The sequence below is a fragment of the Myotis yumanensis genome, unplaced genomic scaffold (assembly GCF_028538775.1).
Source record: "Myotis yumanensis isolate MYYU_CA2020_CCGP unplaced genomic scaffold, mMyoYum1.0.hap1 SCAF_5, whole genome shotgun sequence".
Classification (NCBI taxonomy): domain Eukaryota; kingdom Metazoa; phylum Chordata; class Mammalia; order Chiroptera; family Vespertilionidae; genus Myotis; species Myotis yumanensis.
The window spans coordinates 89545135-89563461 of record NW_027223756.1 but is presented as its reverse complement, the minus strand read 5'-3'; the positions used below and the strand labels follow the sequence as shown (position 1 = coordinate 89563461).

Genomic DNA, 18327 nt, shown 5'->3' with positions numbered 1-18327 from the left:
AAAAGTTCAATATCATTAGCCAGCACGGAAATAAAAATCAAAACCACAATGAGATGCACTTCACATCAACCATGAAGGCTATAATTAAAAAGACAAACAAAAAAAACAGGAGCCCGGCCGTGCTGCTCAGTGGTTGAACGTCAATCTATGAACCAGGAGGTCACGGCTAGATTCCTCTTCAAGGCACATGCCCAGGTTGCGGGCTCGATCCCCAGTGTAGGGCATGCAGGAGGCAGCTGATCAACAATTCTCTCTCACTGATGTTTTTATCTCTCTCTTCCTCTGCCTATCTCTCTGAAGTCAATAAAAATCTATTTTTTTAAAAAATCAATGGAAAAATATTCTCGGGTGAGGATTAACAACAACAAAAGCAAGCACCTTATGTTCATGAAAAAGAGGAAATGGAAAGGGCAGTCCAGCAAAACTCGGGCCACAACAGGGGGAGACAGACTAACAATGCAGTTTGTATCCTCATAGTCGCTGTCCCCCGTCCCTCCTCTGCTCTCTGCCTCCTGTCATTGCTAAGACTCAGCCTCACCCGCCCCCCCCCCCCACCCCCCCCGCCCCCGCACCTGCCCACAGAGCCCTGGTTACAAGGCAGGTGGCTCTGCGGTCCTTGTCACAGGACTGAAGGTCAGGAGGAATACAAGGTCCCCTCCTCTGGTCTCCACCTACCAAAGCAGCCCTTGCCATCTGGCACTGTCCACTGAGAAGCCCTCTTCAGGATCTACTCCCACTTGACATGGAGGTGGAGCCTGTGATGGGAGCCTCCCTGGGAGTCTGTATCCTGGGGGAAGCCAGTATGTCCGGGGGTTGGACAAGTCTGACCTGGCTCTGGAGGCTGCACTGAGGCACGCAGCCCTGGCTGAGAAGGTGCCCCCAGGCTGGGTGGGTGCTCTGTACTCACCAGGGACCGCTTGGCTTCGGGCAGGAACTGTCCAAACTCTGAGAGCAGGTCCTCCTGGCCCCGGAAGAGGTTGGCCACCTCGGTGAACACCTCCTCTTCAGACATGCCTCGGAAGGGCCGGCCCTTTGTGCTCAGCTGCTCCTTCTGCCAATTGTTGAGAAAGAAAATGAGTCATTAGCCAAGGAACCAGGTACTTAGGCTGTGACATTCAGGCAAACCACTGTGGAGGAGACAGAAGGACGGCTGCTGGGAGAGAGGGGCCCACCTTGGGGTGCCCCGTATCGGGCCCCCTTGCCTGGAGAACAGTGCTATGTGCTTGTGTCTGAACCCAGTTCACAGCACAGCCTAAGCCCTGGCCTTGGATGGGGCCTGTGCTAGGAGAGTGGGGGGATGTGGACAGGGACACAGCCATGGAAGGACATGGTCCCCGCCCTCCCAAGGGCAAGGGAGCATGTTTTGCTGGGCAGGGAAGTGTGGAACTAGTGCTGGGCATTCAAGGGAAGAGGGTAAAGAGAAGGGAAGGCACTTCAAGGCCAACAAAACGGTTCACCAGAGTCACCACACTTGGAGAAAGATGGCCTGACTCAGAGCTCAAAGTAACAACATAAAGACCGGCAGGGACCTGGGTTGGGAGGGCAGGAAGCTGAGAGCAAAACTCAAGTCAAATATTAAAAATAAGTTCCCGTCAACTCTACACCTGAGGATATGACCAAGTAAGAGGTGTTGAGGCCGGGGCCCTCCCAGAGCGAAGGGCATTCCCATCAGTATGCCTACTCAACAGCTACAAAGGGGAACAAGCCATGTCTCCCTTCCTCCCGGCCTGCTGCACTGAGGGAAGCTGGTTTTCAATCCTGAGCCGTAGCACCTGTTTAAGACGGGGAAAAATAACTGCCTCGCCCCCACCAAAGCCACCAGGACACATGAAAGACAAAGGGGAAATGGGCAAAGACCACTCAGTTCAGAGAATTAAGTCACCTCTGTACACATGAAACCATGTTCACACTAGGTGATGTTTAAAGAAAAACAACGTCAAACAGTGCCACTTCGCTCATCAGTTCAACAAAGATGAGGAGGACTGGTTTTTCCAATGAGGACGTGGGAACCGTAAGGCGGAGAGGAAGGCTGGCACAGGGAAACGTGGTGCTATCTATGACCACGTTACGGGCGCACACCCTGACTTAGGGACACACGTTCTGGGAATGTTCCCACAGAAATGGTCAGTTCTGTTCTAACATTTGTTTTGAAAACGCATCTGTTTGAGCTTGACACATGTCCTAAGGAATCATCTGAGCGCAGTGTGGATTTTACGACTGCTTATGTGGGAGAAGCCCTGGGCAAGAGCAGAATAATTGTACCGAGCTGATCTGAGTAGTGTGGGAATCTACCTGCCCCCCTTCAACATCTGTTCGGAGCAACCGGCCATCCCCGTCGGGAGTTACAATGTCCGTGCCATTTCAGGAAACCTCCTCCCAACATCTCACAGTGACCCACAGTACAGGTTGCAACCTTCCCACACCCACGAGTGAACCACAAGGCTTTCCAAGGTCAAGTGCTGTGGTATTTATGTCATTCTTAGCCATTTAATGTTTACAATGGTGCTACCATTTTTAGTAGGTGCCTTTTTTTAACGTGTTGCTAACAGTTTCCCAGTGTTGTGCCCTGACCCTGTTTTCCCATAAGCCCTGTGGTGGGTGCGATTTCCAGAGCAAGGTCACTTCTAGGAATGTCAAGCGTCACATCGGGGCAGGACTGGCTGTGCTCCCCCCAGTACACACGGGACAGCTGTATGCAGGTGGATGATGGGACCAGCTCTCTACAGCTAACCCAAGGCAAGCACTGTGAGTCGGTGACCTTAGTTAAAGCTGCATTTAATCCAGGGGTCAGCACCACCAGTGTTACAGCCATTTTACAGATTAGAACCTGAGGTTCAGGGGTGTGAGGGAAAGGGTTCTGAGGGTGCAGGTGGCAGAGCTAAGATCTGAACCAAGACCTAACAGACATCAAACTCAGGAACACACTGCCAAATCTACCAGAGCTGCTTGCGTTGGGCCTCAGTGTCTTTTAAAAATCCAAGCCCATGTTCTAAAACCAAGATAACTCACACAAAAATTCAGCTCCTAGCTCCTCTTGAAGAAATGGACGGCCTCGGGTCTGGGTCATCAGGAGACTTGTTTGAAATGCAGATGCTGGGCCAGATGTGAGGAGTCATAACTCTGGGATGAGTTCCAGGCACCAACCCCCAGTGGCTGTGGTTGGAGGACACCAAGCTGTACCTTCACCATTGAGTCTTCTCTGAATGAGTCCGTGCCCCATCAATATGACCTTAGATAAATAAAACTAACTTCTCTGCCTCCCCATTACCATCAACAGAACAGACACCTCCCAGTCTCCTCTCTATAATGGTTCTTCCAGCCCCTAAGCTGTGATGACACCATGGAATCTGTGAAGGACCCATAAGCTCCTATGAGCCCAAACATCACTGCCCCCACCCCCAAATCGAATGCTCACAGCTGCCACTGCAATCGCTCATCTGTGAGAAGCAAGTTCTTACTGCAGTACAAGCACTACACACTAGACATGAGCCAGATGGGGTCATGCACACCGCCAGCACCACTAGCAAAAGTTTGGCCAAAGTTTGTTGTGTCAAAACAGCTCCGCTGGGTTTTCAGGGAGCAAACGTTACCTAACCGTACACACTTATGCTAAAGAGAATCCCACTTCTTTATTTCACTTATCAAGGTTGTGCAGAAGATTTCATTTTTTGAGAGAAACCAAGATGGCGGCATAGGTAAACACCGGAGATTGCTGCCTCACACAACCACTTCAAGAATACAACTAAAAGACAGAACGGGCATCATCCAGAACCACAGGAAGGCTGGCTGAGTGGAAATACTACAACTAGAAGGAAAGAGAAAAGCATACCGGGACTCAGAGGAGCTGCAGTGCGGAAGTTAAGTGCACAGGTACGGAGTCGGACACGGAAAGGGCTGGAGGCTGAGGACATGGTTGGCTTTTTCAATCGGGAGGGAGTCTCAAACTCCCGACTGCTCTGAACTGCAGTTCCAGGCAAGTCTCTGGGGACCCTGACTGATACAGGGAGAGACTAGACTGTCCGGCATCATTCGCATCTCGAGGGCGGTTTTCTCTCAGAGGTGCTTGTAGCGATTACCCGGACACTGAGACTCGGAGCCTCTTAGGGCTGGACTGACGATCAGCCATAGCTGTTTGCTCCGCCCTAATGATCCCCTGGGACTCCGCCCCACCCAAGCTGTGCACAGAGGCTTTTGCAATCTGAAAATTACCTAACAAACTTGCAGCTGGCCCAAGGCCCCAGGGCAACTTGCATTCCTTCACAGCTGAGCTCCTGCTGAGTAGTCTCAGGCAAAGGCTAGATTAGCACCTCCTGAAAGATCCAGGAGCCAGTATACCCCGTGGCCAGAGTGGGACCATCCAGATTGCAACCCCTCGGACCCATAAGGGACACACTCAGGGGGCAGACTCAGTGAGCACCAAAGCCCCACTGAAGCAAGTCTTGCCCCGGAGGGGTGTCTCCAGCACAGAAGTTCTCCCACTGCAGACACAGCTGATTCTCACAGCCAATTGGCCTGGAGGTCAACTCCTCCCAGTGATACCTACAACAATCAAGGCTTCACTACAACAAGACTGCGCACACAGCCCACAAGGGGGTGACACCTAGCACAGAAAGACACTCCATCAACACAGGGAAGCACAAGAAATGCGGAGACAAAGAAATAGGACACAAATGACAGAAATGGAGGAAAGCAAACGACTGGATATAGAGTTCAAAACCACACTTTTAAGGTTTTTCAAGAACTTTCTAGAAGCTGCTGATAAATTTAATAAGACCCTCGAAAAGACTGGTGAGACCGCTGATAAATGTAGTGAGATCCTTAAGAAATCTAGTCAGACCCTCGATGTTATGATAAAGGACCAACTGGAAATTAAGCATACACTGACTGAAATGGAGGATATTATACAGACTCCCACCAGCAGACTAGAGGATCGCAAGAATCAAGCCAACGATTTGAAATACGAAGAAGCAAAAAACATCCAACTGGAAAAGCAAAATGAAAAAAGAATCCAAAAATACGAAGATAGTGAAAGGAGCCTCTGGGAGAGCTTCAAGCATACCAACATCCAAATTATAGGGGTGCCAGAAGAAGAGAGAGAGCAAGATATTGAAAACCTATTTGAAGAAATAATGACAGAAAACTTCCCCTACCTGGTGAAAGAAATAGACTTACAAGTCCAGGAAGCACAGAGAACCCCAAACAAAAGGAATCCAAAGAGGACCACACCAAGACACATCATAATTAAAATGCCAAGAGCAAAAGACAAAGAGAGTATCCTAAAAGCAGCAAGAGAAAGAAAGTCAGTTACCTACAAGGGAGTACCCATACGACTGTCAGCTGATTTCTCAACAGAAACTTTGCAGGCCAGAAGGGAGTGGCAAGAAATATTCAAAGTGATGAATGCCAAGAACCTACAACCAAGATTACTTTATCCAGCAAAGCTATCATTCAGAATTGAAGGTCAGATAAAGAGCTTCACAGATAAGAAAAAGCTAAAGGAGTTCATCACCGCCAAACCAGTATTATATGAAATGCTGAAAGGTATCCTTTAAGAAGAGGAAGAAGAAGAAAAAGGTAAAGATACAAATTATGAACAACAAATACACATCTATCAACAAGTGAATCTAAAAATCAAGTGAATAATCTGATGAACAGAATGAACTGGTGATTATAATAGAATAAGGGGCATAGAAAGGGAGTGGACTGACTATTCTTGGGAGGGAAAGGGGTGAGGGGGATGCGGGAAGAGACTGGACAAAAATTGTGCACCTATGGATGAGGACAGTGGGTGGGGAGTGAGGGTGGAGGGTGGGGTGGGAACTGGGTGGAGGGGAGTTATGGGGGGGGAAAAGAGGAACAAATGTAATAATCTGAACAATAAAGATTTAATTTTTAAAAAAAGAAAAAAAAAGATTTCATTTTTTAAAGTGGGTTCTGCTGCTTAGAAAAATAAAAGGTGTCAGAAACTCCATGTCTGGAAGAGGATGACGTCCAAGCCCTTACATGACACAGATGTCCCTCACCGCTGCCTGCCTGTGCTTCCTGTTAAGTCTCCTTCTGACCCCTGGGCCTTTGCGTGGGCTGTTCCCAACATGGAGAGTCCATCCTTTCTCTATACCTGTCTATCCGATGGTTCTGGCCCATTTGTCAAGATTCAACCTGAGTATCTTCTCCCTGACCTTACACGGTTGGCAACCACTAACCCTGACATACTTCTTTGCATTTCCCTTTTTTCCACCCTCATCATCTTAAGTTTCTCCCACTTCTAGACTGAACTCCTAAGCAGCAGCAACCATTCACCTCTGCGGCCTCAGTGCCCGCACAGCTGTACTCAGCAGAAATAAAAGCTGTGTGGCCTAAACAATAACGAAGTCGTCTTAGAACAAGAGCATCCCCTTAGGTTCTCTTTTAATCCTTCTGATGTATGTTTCCTTGGGTTCAGAGCTGCCTCGAGGAGTATATTGAAACCATAACCAAACCAAATTCCAATAGGTATTTGTACATCCATGTTCAAAGCAGCCAAAATGGAGAAGCAACTCAAATGTCCACCAGAAGATGAACGGATAAACAAAATCTGTTCCATCAACACAATGGAGTATTATTCGGCCTTATGATCCCACTAGGTGAGGTCCCTAGAGGAGTAAAAAAATTCATGGAGACAGAAAGAATGGTGGGTGCCAGTGGCTGGAAAAGGGGATAAGGAGTTAGTGTTTAATGGGAACAGAGTTTCAGTTTTACAAGATGAATAGAGTTTTGGAGCAGGATAGTAGTGATGGCTGCACAACAATGTGAATGTACTTAATGCCACTGAACTGGACACTTAAACATGGTTAAAATGCTAAGTTTTACATTATCTGTATTTTACCACAGTAAAAAAAATTAATGCAAAAACAAGAGCTTACCAGATTTTTACAGAATTCCATGAATTCAGACAAGAAAATGCACCTGACATTGGATTACACTGGGAAGGGCTGCAGAGAAATGTGGCCTGAGGCCTCTTACCTGGTAAGTATGCAGTATCTCCAGGAATGACCTGTAGATCTCAGGGTGGTCCAGAAAGCGGGTCTTAATCTTGTTCACATAGCTGATGGCGTTGTTGAACTCCACAGAATCCGACTCCAAGGGCACCTGGGGTTTGTCCTCCTTGTACAGCAGCTGCTGTTTGAAGTTCTCAGCACAGTCGCTGTGGTTGTGCGAATTCTCCTGACAACAATATGACAGTAAGTGACTGCCGGCCTGACACCAGGAACAGATTGTGACAAACGCCAGACCAAACGCCACTATCTGTATGAGAAAAGGCAAAACCTCGCACAAAGCCAAGTATTTCAATTAGATACAGAAAAAAAGGTGCTGTCTGCGGGCCTGGGGGGAGGAATGCAGATGGGGGAGCCCACAGAACAAGCAGATGGCTCCTCCTGGGCCTTCTGTGGGCCTGTGCTCTCCTGGGCAAGTCTTATGAACTCGCCTCCGCCTGATCCTTTCCAACTGATTCAGAGAACACGAAGGTTTCAGAAACACTCTACACTTAAAAAATTAGCATTTGCAAGAAATGCATAAAATGTGGATTGCTTAATCCTTTTCAGAGTGGATTTTTGGCCTCTTTATAAAATAAATCTTCCTACACTTTTTGTCAGCCCATTTCAGTGAGATTGTTTTCAGTTGTAAAAGCACCTGCTCTTAGCAGGTATAAAACTGGGACCCTGCCGGTAAGGGGGGGCCCACTGTCCAGGCCACATGGGACTGCGGGACTTTTGGTATTAAGCCCAGGGCAAGTCACTTGAGAGCAGAGATGGGCCCTGACCAGTCATTAAGCATGCCCTTCATTTGTGTGTTCCCATCAATACAAATAAAAACAGACACACACGTCTCTCTCCTGTGCACTCCGAATCCTGGTTCTTAGTGGGACAGGACCGATGCCCAAGGTGATATTTATGTTTCTAAACTGGAATTTTGGGTGTGGTTCTGATGACAGCCTCCCTCTGCCACTGACAGCAGCTGGGCCGTCAGGAGTGACCCTCGGCATCCTGCAGGTCCCCAGCAGGCAGGGGCTGTCTCTCAGGCAGTCTTCTGGAACCATCCTGTGCCCAACTAAATGCCCGTCTCCCAGCACTCTGAGCCCCTTTCTTGCTGTTTTTCTCTTACTGTAGCATATTGTACTTATTTTGTTGTCTGCCCACCCTGACCAGATGGCAAGCATCATGAAGACAGAGACTCTACTTTGTTCACAACTATATCCCCAGTGCCTGGAACAGAGCTTGGGACAGAGCAGGCTTCCTCCACTGCTGGGGAATGATCAGATGAACAGGTGAAGGAACAAACTGAGTCTGCTGTTCCCATCGTCCAGGCACCCAGCACCCCACCTGCACCAACCCCTGACCAAAAGGCTCTGGAGCGGGATGGGGACTGTTGGGCACACTGCCCATCAGCTGGGTGGGTGTACTAATCTGCTGGAGATGCCATAACAAAATACCGCAAACTGGCCCTAACTGGCTTGGCTCAGTGGATAGAGCGTCGACTTGCTGACTGAAGGGTCCCGGGTTTGATTCCGGTCAGGGGCATGTGCCTTGGTTGCGGGCACATCCCCAGTGGGGAGTGTGCGGGAGGCAGCTGATCGATGTTTCTCTCTCATCGATGTTTCTAGCTCTCTATCCCTCTCCCTTCTTCTCTGTAAACAAATCAAAATATATTTTAAAAAAATACTGCAGACTGGACACCTTCAATAACAGGAACTTATTCCTCACAGTTCTGGAGGCTGGAAGTCTGGAGGTTGGTTTCTCCTGAGGCCTCTTAGCTTGTAGATGGCCGCCTTCTCGCAGTGTCCTCACATGGTTGTCTCTCTGTATGCTCCCCCAACCCTGGGTCTCTCTGTGTCCAAATTTCCTCAGGACATCAGTCAGATTGGATTAGGGGTCATTATCACTGTAAAAACCCTATCTCCAAATACAGTCACATTCTAACACACTGAGGGTTAGGCCTTCAATGTAGGAAATTAGGAAGGGGACACAATACAGCTCCTAACAGTGGGTGCAGAGGCAACTCTAGAAAGTCTGAGCTGAGGAAAGCAGACACACAACAGATCCAGAGCAGTCACAATTCTAAACACCACTTCTCCTGGGCAGTGGAATTCATTCTAAGACACTCTGGGGGTGCTCCTCATTACCTCCTAGTGGAAGATGGAAGGAGCAGGGAGAGGGAGCAGCCTTGGGTCAGGGTTTGCTTTACAGAAGGCTGTGCTCTCACCTGAAGCTCCCCATGACTCCACTCCGAGGGGGCATTTTCAAGCACCACATTCCCCTTTCACCCCCCTGGAGTGAGCCGCTGTGACAAGACAGAGTACCATCCCTAGAGACGAGGGCTCCAAAAAATGGGCCAGACAGTAACGGTACAGTGGCTATAGCAAACAGTCTGGCATTTCTTTAGTAAGTTAAACATAGTTACCATGTGACCCAGCAATTCTGCTCCGAGGTATCAGCTCAAAAGAACTGAAAACAGGTGTCAAAATCACCAATAGTGGAAACAACCCAAGTGTCCGTCAGCTGAATGAACAAAATGTGGTCCATCCATACGGTGGAATATTATTCGGCCTTAAGAAGGAATGAAGCTCTGGTTCATAGACAATCCAGTACAACATGGATGAACCTTGAAAATGCCATGTTGAGTGAAGGAAGCCGGACACAAAAGATCATATAGTGTGTGATCCCATTTTCATGAAATATCCAGAACAGGCAAATCCACAGGGAGAGGAGTGGATTAGTGGCTGCCAGGGAAGAATTGGGAGGTATAGTATCTTTTTGGAGTGACAGAAATGTTCAGGAATTGGTGGTAGTTGTATGATATTGTGAATATATTAAGAAACCACTGGACACTTTTAAATGGTTATAATGATGAATTTTGTTTTGTATATATTACAATTAAAAGTATTTTTTAAATGTAACGTTCAGAAAATGCAGAAACCACTGGCCATACAAAAACAAGCTGGCTTTGGCCCAAGGACCATAGTTTGCCAATTCTTGGTCTGAACCTTCTGGAACAATCCAGTCTTTTCTCTTCTCTGCCAGCTGGGGTTGGCCTGGTCTAGGCACAGTTAGAACGCCTCCTAGACCCTGATGAGCCTTCCTGAACTCCCCACCAACTCCCCACATTCCTGTCTCTCTAGCCCACCCTCTAGCCTTCATGTCCCAAACCCACTGGGTTTCTGGACATTTCTCAAGCACACCCACTCATTCCTACCTCAGGCCTTCACCCCTACCACCAGGGAGACTCCCATCCCTACCCAGACACAGGCACGGCTCCTGCTGCCCTCCTCAAGCCCTGCCCCTGCCACCTTTCGCCTACAGTGCTGAACTCCCTCATACATCCTATCTGTCCATCTGTACCGCAGCAAGCACCTCAAGAGCTAGAACTTCCAATAAACCTCAGGGCCTCACACAGAGGAGATGTCTATACTTACTCTGTGACTGACTTAAGCACAGAGATGATCTGCCAGGAAGTGTCTGAACTTCCAAATGACTCTCCCCAGAAAGTGGAAAGCAGGCCTCCCTTTGAATGCAATAGGGCCACTTTCTTACAAGCGGCACCTAAAGGTTTATCTTTTTGTCTCTGTCCTAGCTGGCTTTCATCCCAGCCAAGCATAAAAGTCAGCTCTGAGATGACAGGATCTGCCCTCAAGGGGACCCACTGACAGCGTTTCTCCCCCGACAACATGTGCCAAAAGGAGGCCACGGTCATGACCAGACAGACGAGGGTCATGCCTGACCAGGAGGACTCCCAGTTTTCCAGGGAAGGCAAATCAACAAGAAACAGTGGCTTTTTAATTTTTTTCCTGCCTTTGCTACTCTGAAATATACAAAAAAGTGTGGTGTGAGAATGACTTGGAGGTGACAGTGGAGGGACTCTCTGCAGAGGTGAGGTGACAAATGAGGCCCAGATGACCAGATCCAAAATGGTGCCAACTCAGCAGGCTGTGGCCCCAGCAAGGGGACGTTCTTCCCACCACGGTCCCTGGCCCCCTTTGGCCATGCTTCCCTCATCATGGCACATGCCCGTCAGTCCTCCTCTATAGACTAGTGTTCTCAGCTGGGGTGATGCTGCCCCTCGGAACACTTGGCAATGTCCGGAGACGGTTTTAAGCTGTCAAACCGGAGGAGGGAGTGCTGCTGGCATCAGGTGGGTGGAGAAGAGATGCTGTTCAGAGCCTTACAATGCACAGGACGCCTCCAAGAGAAAGAATAATCCAGCCCCAAAGGCAATGGTGCCAAGGCTGAGAAACCCCACACGAAGGGCTCCCCAAAGGCTGGAGCACTCTTGTTTTTCTTCCTCAGCACCTCAGAGCTACTCTCTCCTTGTCTGTAGTTGACAGGATTCATGAAAAAGTAAAAAATGAAAAGAATAAAGCTGTACTTCAAAACAGCGAAGACTACAAAAACCAATTTCTAAAAAGTCACCAGGGCACTGGTGTATAGGGAATCCTGTAAAGATCTCCAGCTATTCTAGCTTTCAAAGGACTCCAGGAAGCCATGTCATTTGTGCCTGGCATTGAGGACTACCAACAAAGGAGGCTAACAACCCTGCTGGTCCTTAGTGTTGACTGAAGCTGTGTGGGCTGGCGTGTTCCAGAATGCACCTCTCCAGCTGAGGGAGCAGGCCCTGGATGTGGCTTCTTCCCACTGAAACCAGACTATAAAGCCCTTTAAGTGGCTGTTAACTAAGTTCTCTCCCGCCTTTCTTCAAGTTAATGAACCTTCGTCTCCTGAGGGAGCCAGGGGGAGACAAGACTGATCTGGTCTGTTTTCTCTACAAGAGCCCTCCCTGGAGTGTGGAACAGCAGGGCCCCGTGGCGATTTGGGCAGGGCCACCGCTGGGCAGTTCATGTGGAGATCCAGCCCCAGAGCAGAGGGACTCCCACAGGCAGGGACTGAGAAAGGCCGTGTCCACAGAGTGAGCACGATTCAGAACGTCCATCCTGCTCTTTCTCAGCAATGACGGTAATGACACCTGAGTTTATAGGGCACTTCAGACTCACAGTGCTCTGTGCACACTACTGCCAGTGGGCTTGGGTTCCTCCCCCAGCTGTGACTATTTCAAAGGTCAATCCTGCCAAGGCTGTTACTGTCTGGAGGCATGAGTCCCACATCTGGATCCTGCGGCTCCATTTGAAAATGTGAAATGAAAGCTCTTTGGAATTCAGCAGCCACAGGCTTCCAAGTTCCTTTATAAAACTGAGATGTGCTCCGCAGCTTTAATACGACAACACACTGAAGGTGGAACTTATGCAGGCCTCTCACTGTTCTCCTTTCAAATCGGACTCCCTCCTTTAATAGGACACCCCTTCATCAGAGGAGAAACCTGCAAAATGCTTTCCTACAGTAGATTTTTACCTTCCCCATTAGAACCCCCGGGACAGCGATGGAGGAGGTTGAAAGAGCAGGTTCACTTAGACCAGTATACTCATCAGGGGCAATTTTACTCTCAGGAGACACTTGGCAATGTCTGGTGATATTTCTGACTATCTCCACTGGGTGAGGACCTAGTGAGTAGAGTCAGGGACACTACTAAACATCCCTCACTGCTCTGGACACCCCCCTACCCCCGCCACCCACAGCTAAACGTTATACCTTATATGGCAACAGGGCCGAGGTAGGGAAAACAATAATGACTTTATAAAAGTAAGGCTCAAACAGGCTTTCGGATTCCAGATAAAGGAGACAGCAAGCTGTCCCCGAGAGAAGAGACCAAAGCCACAGCCTGAGCTGAGCCAATGACTCTGCTGGTAATTATAAAAATGGCCATTAACACCCACATCTCAACTGCTTCTTTTTGTGGGTGGCACCCAGGGTGATCAGAGTGACCACATGCCTAAGTACAAGCATGACCTGCCTGGTGCCCTCACAGGGAAGGCCTCAGGGCAAGAGTTCGGCCATGAGGATGCGGTTATTATGACCAGACATAAAACAGTATAAGAGAATGTCTCCCAGACATTCACAAGCACAGCCCCTCCAAATGGATCAATCTGGGAAGCAGAGGCTGCCTGTATAGGTGTTTCTATTTTGATTTGTGCTAGGATTAGCATGTCTAGAAAAAGACTGATTGTCACTGGTTTTCCAGCAATACAATACACAAGATGTACTGTCCGACCTGAGTCCCGGAGAACCAGTGAAGGCTGTGTTAAGGCCAAGATGACCCAACCCACTGCAGCAGCATACCTGGCTGGACAGAGGCGACTGTATGTTTAACTTGCCATTCTTGGGAATGTCGATTCTGTACCCAAGGGGAAGGAAAGCGTTGAATCCAACAATGAGGTCAGGGTGTTCGTGGAAGAGCTGTGAGACTCGGCGGATGACTCCAGGAGTATCGATGCTGGAATAAAGATCATGAGTGGGCAAAGGCGTCCCGGGAAACAAAAGTAAAATCTATTCTAGACTCCTATGACAGTGCCATGTAACCAGCTTCTCACTGACCACAAAGCACCCTAATGTGACTGGGGTGAATCTGCTGACAGTGATCTACTTCCAAAGCAGCCAGGCCTGGGCTCCCTGTGCCCCTGGAGAGAACCACAGAACAGTCACACAGCACAGCTCCCCAAAACACTCCAAGCACCTGTAACTCAGTGCTAAGAATGGCAGGAGAGTGACTGTGAGTCCTGGACTTCAAGCCCCCTAAATGATGAGATAAATTCCCTTATTTTAAATGAATTGGGGATCAACTATGACATAGCAGCTGATCCCAGCAACTGATTACAATGCATAAATACCAACGGCCCTACACGTATGGGAATCGCTTAAGAATTCGAGGGGCAGGATGGGGTCTCCCCTGTGGCTGCAGCTAGGATCAAGGCCTTGGTGGAAGAAACCAGGCCCTGCATGTGTCCTCAGAGAGAGAAGCAGCATGGCAGGTATGTGATCATCGAGAACCTAAGACTCAGAGGACCCAAGTTCTAATCCTGACACTGTCCCCTAACCTCCGCGGGCCTCCTGTCACACAAGGGCATGGCTGTGAGGTCCCCCACGGACCTCTAACCCTCCTGATTCTGTGCCTACAAACGCGGCTAATCTGTTTTAAATGCCTTCCAAAATGCCAGGTCCCCTACTAAGCATTTTATGTGCATAACTTCCTCACAGGCCTGAGACTGGGGTGATGTGAGTGAGACAACTCCCCTTGGGGACAAGATTTAAGGGGGAGAGGGCGCCCAAACAGTCAATAATCAAGACAAGTAACATTTGAATGCAGTGCTTTAAAATTATTTTTTTAAAGTCCTGGATGAACAAAATTCATTTTTAAAAAAAATCAACCTTTTGCAGAAAGGCTCTTTGCTGGTCGGACTCGCCTCTCTCGCCTCACCCCCATACTTGCCCTCCTTCCAGGAACCCCCATAGCAGCTCCACAGAGGAAGACTCTACTCTCTCGTTGTTTTTTTTTTGGTGTTTTTTTTTTTGCAGAAACTGAGGCTTCCAGAGGTTCGGCAACCTGCGCAAGGTCACGCAGCTGGGGCACGGCCACTGGCTCAGCCGACCGACGGCGCCCCCCGGGGGGGGAGGGGCCCGCAGGTACCTTTGGCTTTTGAACTCCTTCATGATTTCCAGGAAGCCGTTGTACGTGGCAGGGTCGCTCCCGAAGCGGATCTTCACCTGGTCCAGGTAGGTGAGGGCGTCCTCCACCTGCGAGGAAGGGGAAGGGGTGGGGGAGGATCCCCATGGGCCCGGGTCGGTGCAGGGAACTGGGGACGCAAGTCTCTGGCGGGGAGGGGGACGGGCCGGCCTCCGAGGGGGCCCAGGGGAGGGGTCAGGGGTCTGGGGTCCCGGGCCGCGCGGAGGAGGGGCCGAGGTGGGGCCGGGCGGGGCCCAGGTTGGGGGCGCGGGGCCGGACGACGGGGTTCCCGAGGGAGGGCTAGGGCGCCACTCACGTGCACCGGTAGCTTCTCGTGGCCCGCGGAGCCCGAGCGACCCCAGCGGGCGCCACTCAGCCCCCGGCCCCCGGGGCCGCCGCCGCCGCCGCCAGCGTGCGCCATGTTGGAAGTCAGAGCCGCCGTCCGCCCCGCCCCCGCCCGCGGGCAGGACGCGCATGCGTCGCCCCGCCCCGCCATGGGGGGCGTGGCCTGGGTGCCAGGGAGGGCGGGGCCTCGCTGTGTAAGCTGTTAGCCCTGAAACCTAAGTGCTAAGCAGCCCTGCCACCTGCTTTTGCCCGACTTCACAAGCAAGTTCAGAATGATTTTTACATTTTGGAAAAGTTGGAAAAAGTCCAGAAGAGAAGACTGTTTCGTGACACGTGAAGATCCTGAAATTCATATTGCAATGTCTGTAGTTTTATTGGCACACATGCACGCTATCATCTCTGGCTGCTTTTGCGCTGCAGCAGTAGGATAAGTGGGTGAGACAGATCCTGAGGTTTGTAGAACCTGATATATTTACTAAAAAAATGTTGGTGGACCCCTGCTTTCTCGGGTTGCTGTAACACTGTGACACGGCCGCCTAACACAGGGCCCTAGGCGGTGAATTTTGCTAAGTGGCTTTTGCCATAGTTCCTCTCCTCCTATCTTCATTTCCCTAGTCCTAACTCCATCACTTCCCCACTGGGCCAGTTCAGGAGCCACTTAACCAGTTTTCCCAGTCCTGGTGCTATCAAGAACTGGGATAATTTTACAGCTGCTTCCAAACTTTCAAAGTCTTCCTATTGTGTGTGTGTGTGTGTGTGTGTGTGTGTGTGTTGAATTCTAAGCATTTGCACCCAGCATTGAAGGCCATCAGAACCTGGCCCTTACGAACCATTTCCTGAAGAATTTTTCATCCACACTCTATGTGTGCAGAACCTCCTGCTAATGCCTGCCTGCTTCCTGGCCCCATGCATTGGCACATACCATCTCCCTTGCCAGAAGCTTTGTTCTACCTCTTCATTACCTAGAGAACACCTATGCATCCTTCAAAACACCATCGAACTGACTCCTTCTCTGCCCTGTCATAGTCCCTTATAGACATCATCTTTTCATGCTTCATCATAAATTCCTGACACAGAGCCCCATCCGTGAGCATTTATCAAATGAATGAGCATACAATCAATGACCAAATGGCATCTGTTTTTATACGTGAAGAGGTGTGGGAAAGCTGAGAATACATTGGTAATGAGTGTAGGTGTCAGGAATAGAAAAGTGAACAAAACTGACAAGGCTTTTGCCCTCCTCAAGCTTTTAACCTTTCAAGGATAGGAATCAAACACACACACATACACACACACACACACACAACACACACACACACACACATAAAATCTCAACTATAACAGATACTTTAAAGAGAAGGTACAAATATAAGTTACTATATTCCAGTTACTGTGGCTGTGTAACAAGCCACCTCATTTCATATATATATATATATTTGTTGTTGTTGTTGATTTCAGGAAAGGAGAGGGAGAGAGATAGAAGCATCAATGATGACAGGGACTCATTGATTGGCTGCCTCCTGCACGCCCCCTACTGGGGATCGAACCCACAACCCGGGCCTGTGCCTTGACTGGAATCGAACCTGGGACCCTTCAGTCCGCAGGCCAATGCTCTATGCACTGAGCCAAACCGGCTAGGGCAAGCCACCCCATTTCTTGAAGAGTTAGGGATGTAGAATTACAACATTTATTCTGTTCTCCAATAATTGCAGTTTGGGCAGGTTTGGTGTCAGGTGGGTAGCTGGAAGGCTGGAGCTGGAGTCCTCTGAAGGTTTACTCACTCACCTGTCTGTCAGTTGCTGCTAGCTGTCCACTGGGGCTGCTGCAAGGAGCACCCGCATGTGGCCTCTCCATGCAGCCGGAGCTTCCCCACATGGCAGCTGGGTTCCCAGCACAGTCGTACTGAGGAGAGGAGCGACTGAGCCAGGTAGAAGCCGTAGACAATATCTCCTTTTCTGATCTAGTCTTTCAGGTCACACGGGATCATTTCCATTGCAGTCTCTCCATAGTGGCTATGACAAAGTCCCTCCCAAATGCAAGTTAAGGACAAACAGATTCTAGAAGCTGGGGAGTGGCCAGGGTCTGGAACAGCATGGGGGACAGGAAATCTTGCCATTTGGGGAAAATATCCCCTGCCACCGCAGGGACTTAACCCAGGCTAGTAAGGGATGAAGAAAGCTTCCCAGAGGAAGTGGCATGCTAGCTGAGTTCTGAAGATGTAGGCTTTCACCATGAAGGTCTGAGGGAACAGCTGTGCAAAGCCCTGAGATGGGAAGAAATGCGGCACATTTGAACTAAAAAAAAAAAAAAAAAGCCCCCGATGTTTTGGGACTGCAGGATAAGTGTGGAAGAGGCCAGAGGGGGCAGACCGCTTATCCTGATGGGATGAGTTAAGAATTTTGGTCTTGGCATGTCCCACTGGTAGAAATTGTGCATGGAACTTATGCAAAGAGGTGTTTGAGCAGCTTTGAATTTGGAAGCAAAGGACTCTGGCTGCTCTGCAGGGAAGTGATTGGAGGGGATTCGAGGGTGAATGCAAAGAGGCTGTTTCATCCTTTAGCCAGGGGTGGGGAACACCAGGCCTGAGGGCCCTATAAGGCCCGTGAAATCATTTGGTCTGGCCCAGCCAAGGCATTAGGGGTAAATTAATTAAATGTTTGACCAAATATAGCAGGCTGATTTTTAAGTTGATGATGATTTTGTATGGCCTGAGAATGATGTTAAAAATATCCAAATGCCCCTGGGCAGAAAAAAGGGTTCCCCACCCCTGCCTTAGGCAAAGGACGATGGTGGCTTAGACCAGGATGGGAGCAGTGAAGGTGGAGAGGACGGAGTGGAAGGGAGTGCTATTTAGAAGGTAAAACACAGAGGATAAGGTGCTGGGTGGAAGTCGGGCTGAGGGCGAAGGAAGCAGCCCATGGCTCCCAGCCCAGAAAGGAATTCTGCACGGTTTCAGCACATTCCTGTAGGAACAGCAGCTAAGGTGGACTGGGCCACCAGATGCCCCGATAGTCCTTTTCACACCAATGCCACCTGGCAATCTATTACCAAGTCACTGTCCTGGAGAACCAATGGCATGTATAAACTTCTGACATGCTGACAGAGTCCTCACACAATACTCCCTGCCTCCAAGGATTGCGATTCCATTCAAAATTTAAGGATCTCTTTTCATTTTCCATTCTTTTCATAGATGGCATATGGTCAGAGGAAGCTCTCACTCATTTGGAGAATAGGCAACCACAGGCCAGTCCCACCTTAGGGGTGTGTGTGTGTGTGTGTGTGTGTGTGTGTGTATATGTTGGTGCATGCATACATCCTTCAGAACTCAGCTAGAATGCCACCTTCTCCAAGAGGCCTTCCTCAACCCCCACTAGATTAGGTTAAGTGCCCTGGGTAGCA

General features: G+C 49.4%; 1 protein-coding gene across 1 annotated transcript in view; it reads right to left on the bottom strand.

Moving 5' to 3' along the window:
* The window catches only part of SIN3B (SIN3 transcription regulator family member B), a 40704-nt gene extending 25684 nt beyond the window's left edge, over positions 1-15020 (bottom strand). The window contains exons 1-5 of the mRNA XM_070416333.1: positions 14900-15020; positions 14548-14654; positions 13203-13356; positions 7003-7203; positions 908-1051 (exon numbers count right to left, since the gene is read on the bottom strand). Coding sequence (XP_070272434.1) covers positions 908-1051; positions 7003-7203; positions 13203-13356; positions 14548-14654; positions 14900-15004 — 711 coding nt within the window. The 5' untranslated portion in view covers positions 15005-15020. The remainder of the gene's footprint in view (positions 1-907; positions 1052-7002; positions 7204-13202; positions 13357-14547; positions 14655-14899) is intronic.
* Between the last annotated feature and the right edge of the window lie 3307 nt (positions 15021-18327).